Below are 6,000 nucleotides of genomic sequence, written 5' to 3'. Positions count from 1 at the left end.
GCTTGGACAGAGGCCGCTGATCATCCGAACTGTCGCCCCCAGCAGAGCCCACGGCCAGCCGCAAGTCACCGGGCAACACACGATCCGGAAAAATATCAGCCTCGTCCACAGGGGGTACAGGCCCACACCCTTCAGGCGACACAGGAGCTGGAGACGGGGCCGGTGGAGGCGAAGGAGCCGGTGGAGGCGAAGGAGCCGGTGGAGGCGAAGGAGCCGGTGGAGGCGAAGGAGCCGGTGGAGGCGAAGGAGCCGGTGGAGGCGAGGAAGCCGGTGGAGGCGAGGAAGCCGACGACGGGGGCGGGTCCGCACCCTCCACCACCCCAACACCCACACCACCAACCGCACTAACTGGAGTGGCACCCATCACCGCGGCTGTCCTCTCACAAGGGGTATCGTCCACAACCGAGACATCCTCACGCTCGGTCAAGGGAGGAAAATCCGCTTCATGAAACACATTTACCCGATCATAGATCAGTGTGTCGCAGGCAGCAGCCAAATGTCCAACGTGGCCACATTTAAAACACGTCCGAGTCTGCCCACGGTAGGAGAAGCAGACCATAAAGCCAGCAAGCGCGAGAGAAGAAGGCACATTCCCATGAAGAACCATCTTAGTTGTTCTGTAACCATTACCGAGCCCCTTGACGTCCCCGGTTGTGTATCTACAGGCACGAATAGAGTCCACACGCCCATACCTGGCAAGAGCCCGACGGAGAAGATCCTCAGACATTTCAAACGGCGCATTCTTAATAGACACGTATGTGTACTCCACACTCAAATTCGTGACAGTTACAGAGCCAAGACCGTTGCTCAGCCCCACCACCTTGTCCTCATACTGGTCGAGAAACCTCCGGAAAAAGCCACTCCCGGCGAACTTCACTACTACTCTGTCGTCACGAACAACTTATAGACCGACGAGATCTTCCACTTTCACACCCATAACTGCAAACAGTGTGTTGCCGACGACGCCAATATCCACCTGACAGGTAAATGTTAGCCCAGCCGAGTTCTTCCGCCTTAGTGGTGCAACCCGTCCTCTTAAAAATAACGTCACTTTTGGCTCGTATGCGCACTATGGCCAAATTTGGACGTAATTTGAAATGAAATCGACTCACAAAAGTGACGTTCTGTTCCGTTTTCTATTTGGGTCGTCTGGCGTACGCTCAGAGGTTAGAAGAGGACACTTTAAATTAACGTTTTTCATAACGTTTTGAAACTTTGAGAATTTCCTGCCCACCTAACCTACCAGAGGACCCTTAACTTACTGTTAAAAAAAAATCCCAAATTTATTTTAATTTTTTTTTTTCATTTTCAAATTACGTCCAAATTCGGCCATACGGGCAAACGGCCAAAAGCGACGTTCTTTTTAAGAGAACAGGTTGAGTGGTGGCACGTAAGTCCCCATATTGAGACTGAAAAAGTCACCCCGCAGTGGCAAACAACCACTGGTCAGGGCAACCAACAATCGCCCAATGTAAACACCAGCAGGGAGACCAGGGGAACGTCGGACCCGGCTGGTGGTTGCCACCACACTCAATACCTCTGCTATTGGCCGCGCTAAGTGGCAACATGCACCTTGAGATCAGTGTGCGACAGCTTGTTAAACGGTGGCATTATTGACCATTAGTGACTTGTCAATTGTTGATAATCGTATTCTGGTTGATGAAAGCAGTGTACTTTTATAATGACTGATGATTTAACCCTAAATGATAAGACAGTTGCAATATATTTATGCTTTAATACATTAATATGAATAGCTTTGTCCCTTTACAACTTAAGAGCCGTCTTGTGCTAAGTGATCTCTCCTGAACACTTAACACAAGCGACAAGACCTGCATTTTAAGCCGGGTTTATCTATTCACTTACTTTTTTCAATTTTTAATAGAATTAAATTATAGCAAAGAAGTTTTTTTGCTGATTACTAATGTTTTTCTGTATGTAATTCATGGGTAGGCCTACAATGAATCTAACTACACATGTATTTTTTCGCACAGAAAACCGAGAAGGATGAGCCCATCGTGCGGATGGTGGAGAGTCACGGGGGCGTGAAGAGCCTCCAGGCCCTGGAGACACACCAGGAGGCTCAGATCTCCAAGATGGCCACGTATCTAATGCAGTCCTTCTTCCAGAATGTCAAAAGTGGCTAGTGGGAAGTACCTTACCGGAGAGACGCTGACCACTAGACAAAGACTGGAAGATGCTCACTTTTGTGCCTTAATTCTTTAACGTGTCAGGAGCAACCAGCTTTGTCCTTGTGTTGGGATGATTAATATATTTCAACTCATCCTCCTATTTAAAATGTACGTTTTGTAACTATGTACACCATAGTACAAATATTGACATACTAAGCAATTAATAGAATTTTGTATTATTAACTAGTCCGAAAAATTAAGCTAAAAAAGCAACTCAAATATTCCTATTAAAGCGGACACATGTACTATATTGGGTCTCAGATAGCGTGTATTAGGCCCAGGAAGGTTAGGTTAGTTTATCTTGGCGACATAGAACAAAAATTCCGGTTTCTCCAAATTCAGTCGTACTGTACCGGGTTGCCCCCTCCCCGCTCAGCTCGTTGTCGCCGTGTGGGGGCTTAGTGGGCGGCTGCCGGAGTGTGATGCTCCTTGGGACAGTCCTCTGTCCTTTTCTAGCCTTGTGCTCCTGCTGCCGTCCTCTCCAATTCTGCTGGGCATCTTTTCCTTTTCCTTCTGTTTCGTTTTTCTCCCCCCTCTTCTCCTATCTGCTTGCCATTTCCTGCCGACCTTTTGCTCGTTCTGGTTCTTCCCTTGGACTTCTTCTATTTTGACGCCCGGGTGCTTGAGGAGGCATACTCTTGCACCCGTAGAACTGCAGTACCCGACGTCGAGAGCGAGGGGAACCTTTTATTGTCAATCCCCACTTCGTCACTGAACCCGATCTCGACGGACTGTCGGTTTCTTAAGGTGGCGTTTGTGGGGCGTATACTCACGACGCACCCCTAGGAGGCCCCGACAAGATCGGTGATAGCTTCTTATTGGGTGTCCTGCCTCTAATTGTGGCTCCATGGTGGGTGTGGGGGCACATTCGTGAGTGAATTCTTCTTTTCGTCAAGATGATAACCCCTGCTTCGGCTTCTTCTGGTTTACCTTCTCAGGCTCGTGGGGTGGGCGACCAAGCCCCCGAGTCGGTCCGTATTGGAAGACCGGGCTCTGTAGCCTCCGCTGCATTGGGCCCCGACCTTGCTCCTCCTTTGGCCTCTCTGACTCCTTCCTCTGGCTCCCCTCCCTCCTCTGTGGTTGGGTCGAGCCCCAAGCCCCCAGTGGTGACTACCTCGTCCCCTGGCGCGGCTCCTGCTCTAGTTGTAACTACTGCGCCTTTTAACCCCTCTCTCTCTGGGGGTTCTCACCGCCGTCCTCGTCACGGCCGCCCTCGCTCGATTCCTTCCAGTTCTGCTACCTATCAAGCCTTGTTTGGTCCCGCTTCGTGGGCCAAATATTTTGATCTCCTCCCTCTTGATTCTGCGCCTCCTGACGATTTCTCCCTCCATCGACATCTCATTGATTCCGTGGATGCCTCCATTACTTTCAACCCCACTCGTCTCGGTACACGTGTCGTTGCTGCTCCTTCTCAGGATGCTGCTTCCCGCTTGGCTGCCTTATCCTGCCTTGGCGAGACCCCCGTTCGGGTCTCGAAGAACGCTCAGTTGAATGCCAGTGTTGGCACTATTTTGCTCCCGCCCCATGTTGCGACCGGTGTTCGGGACCTGCGCGACTGCCACGACGATATTCGACATATCCTCGCTGCCCAGGGCCATTCTATTCTCCAGGTGGACACGTTTACTCGTCCCCCTCGTGGTAGTCGCCGTCAACCCCTCCGGGTTGTGAAGATTACCTTTGATGGTAGGACCCTTCCACCCTCTGTCATTCTTGCTGGTGCCAGGTGCTCTGTCCAGGAGTACATTCCTTCTCCTCGGCTCTGCAACAAGTGCTGGAGGTTTGGGCATGGTGCCCTCCGCTGCTCCGGGACTGTCTCTCTCTGTCCTTTGTGTGGTGGCGAAGGTCACTCTAAGTCGGAGTGCGCTTCTCCCCAGGCTCGTTGCCTCAACTGCGGTGAGGCCCATCCTACCTTCTCCCGTGCGTGTGTCCATTACAAGCTTGAGGCAGCCGTCCTCAACTTGAAGCACCGGGAGCGTTTATCTTTTCCTGAGGCGAGGCGCCAGGTTCGCCGGCTCCCGCCTTATGCTAATATCTCTTATGCTCGCGTGTTGCGCTCTTCCTCTCCTCGTCCTTCCCGCCTTCCTCAGACTCACAACCGTTTCCGGGCCTTGGACCCTGATGCGCCCACTGCCCCCTCCTCTGTCCCTTTGGGTTCTCTCCCGAAGGATCCTCCTCCTGGTCCTCTGTCTGGGGTTCCCCTTCCTTCTACCCGGTCTGTCGTGTCTTCTGTGTCTTCTTCCTCGTCCCCCTCCGATCCTCCTTCCCATCCTCTTCCTCCATCTATCGGCTCTCCCCACCGCCTGTCGGTGCGGGCGGATGTCCATCGCTCTCCTAACGGCCGTCGTGTGTGCTCTCGTTCGGCTTCTCCTGTTGAGACACTGGAATCCGTTGCCCGGTACGTAGTTGCTGGGACACCGGTCTCTTTAAGTCAGAAGCGTAAGCCTGGCTCCTCTTCTTCCTCTTCCCCGGCGGGTAAGAAGGCTTCGCTTCTTCCTCAGCTCCTCCTTCTGGCTCTGTTGCTCCTTCCCCTTCCGTTTCAGTGCTTGCGCCCCCTGTTCCTGCTATGGAGGTTTCTTTGGCCCCTGCTTCCCTTTCGGTTGCTGCTCTTGCTGGGGTGCGCTCCCCTCTTTCTACTCCCCCTCTTCCTGCTGCTGTCCTTGACTGCGCCTCTCCGTTGTCTCCTCCTCTTCCTCCTCCTCCTCCGGACCCTGCCCGCCCACCTCTGATCTGTTCTCCCGTTTCCTTCCCTCCGTCTTTGCTCAGTTTACCCATGCCCCCTAACCCTGACTTTGCTGACCCTGATCCCGACCCTGATATTCTTTAACGTGCTCTGTTGCTCTTTCGCCTTTGTTTCTTCCTTGTTCTCTGTTTTTGTCCTTTCTCTTCTCGTCGTTGTCCTTTCTCTTCTCGTCGTTGTCCATTCTTCAATGGAACGTTCGAGTTTATTACGCCAATTTCCTCGAACTCCAACTTCTGATTTCGCGGTTTTCGCCCCTTTGTGTCTGTCTCCAGGAGCCAATGCTTGGTGCTCGTCCTGGTCGTTTTCGTGGCTATTCCTTTTCTCCCCCCCTCCAGCCATTGCTGGGGCTTCTAATTCTTCTGCTCTCTTGATTCGGGCTGATGTTCCCTTTGTTCCTTTACTTTTTCCTTCGCCTCTCCATTGTTCTGCTGCTCGTATCTTTGTGGGGAAATGGTACACAGTTTGTTCCATTTATCTCCCCCCGAGTGTCCCGCTCTCTCTTCCTGATTTGAAACACCACCTAGACTCCTTGCCGGAGCCTGTGCTCCTAATGGGTGACTTCAATTGTCGTCATTCTCTTTGGGGTGACGTTCTGACGAATACCCGGGGTCGCCTCCTTGAGCCGTTTCTCCTCTCTTCTTCCCTGTCTCTTCTGAATTCTGGTGAGCCCACTCATTTGGACTCTCGGACTCGCACCCTTTCTTGTCTTGATCTTTCTCTCTGCTCTTCTTCTCTTTACTTAGATTTCACGTGGCAGGTTCTTGATGACCTCCATGGAAGTGATCATTTCCCCATCCTTGTTTCCTTTTTCTCTTTTCGCCCTTCCCTCTCTTTCCCTAGGTGGCAGTTTGCTAAGGCGGACTGGACCCTATTTTCCCTCAGTGCTACTCTCTCTGACCTCTCCCTTCTGCCCCTCTCGCGCGCTCTCCTCCTTTTTCATGGCACTGTCTTCAACGCTGCCCTCCGCTCTATTCCTCGCTCTTCCTCTCGGGGTCCACGGAAGTGCGTTCCCTGGTGGAATGCGGACTGTGCTCGGGCTGTCCGCTGTAAGCGTGCAGCCTGGAAGAGGCA

At 52.4% G+C, this 6,000-nt stretch overlaps 1 protein-coding gene across 6 annotated transcripts in view; it reads left to right on the top strand.

Annotated features, from left to right (window-relative positions):
- LOC123763697 (importin subunit alpha-1) overlaps positions 1-6,000 on the top strand; it is a 95,834-nt gene that overhangs the window by 84,854 nt on the left and 4,980 nt on the right. For 4 of the 6 annotated variants that reach the window (XM_069304279.1, XM_045750983.2, XM_069304278.1 and 1 more), the window contains one exon: positions 1,992-3,499. In XM_069304279.1, the coding sequence (XP_069160380.1) occupies positions 1,992-2,144 (153 nt within the window). In that variant the 3' untranslated portion in view covers positions 2,145-3,499. Of the gene's footprint in view, positions 1-1,991; positions 3,501-6,000 lie in introns of those variants that run through there. The other 2 variants (XR_011222696.1, XM_045750984.2) reach the window with 2 other exon arrangements.

Source organism: Procambarus clarkii, chromosome 52 (genome assembly GCF_040958095.1).
Source record: "Procambarus clarkii isolate CNS0578487 chromosome 52, FALCON_Pclarkii_2.0, whole genome shotgun sequence".
NCBI lineage: Eukaryota > Metazoa > Arthropoda > Malacostraca > Decapoda > Cambaridae > Procambarus > Procambarus clarkii.
The sequence above is the reverse complement of the archived record's forward strand: the minus strand, read 5'-3'. Positions and strand labels throughout refer to the sequence as shown.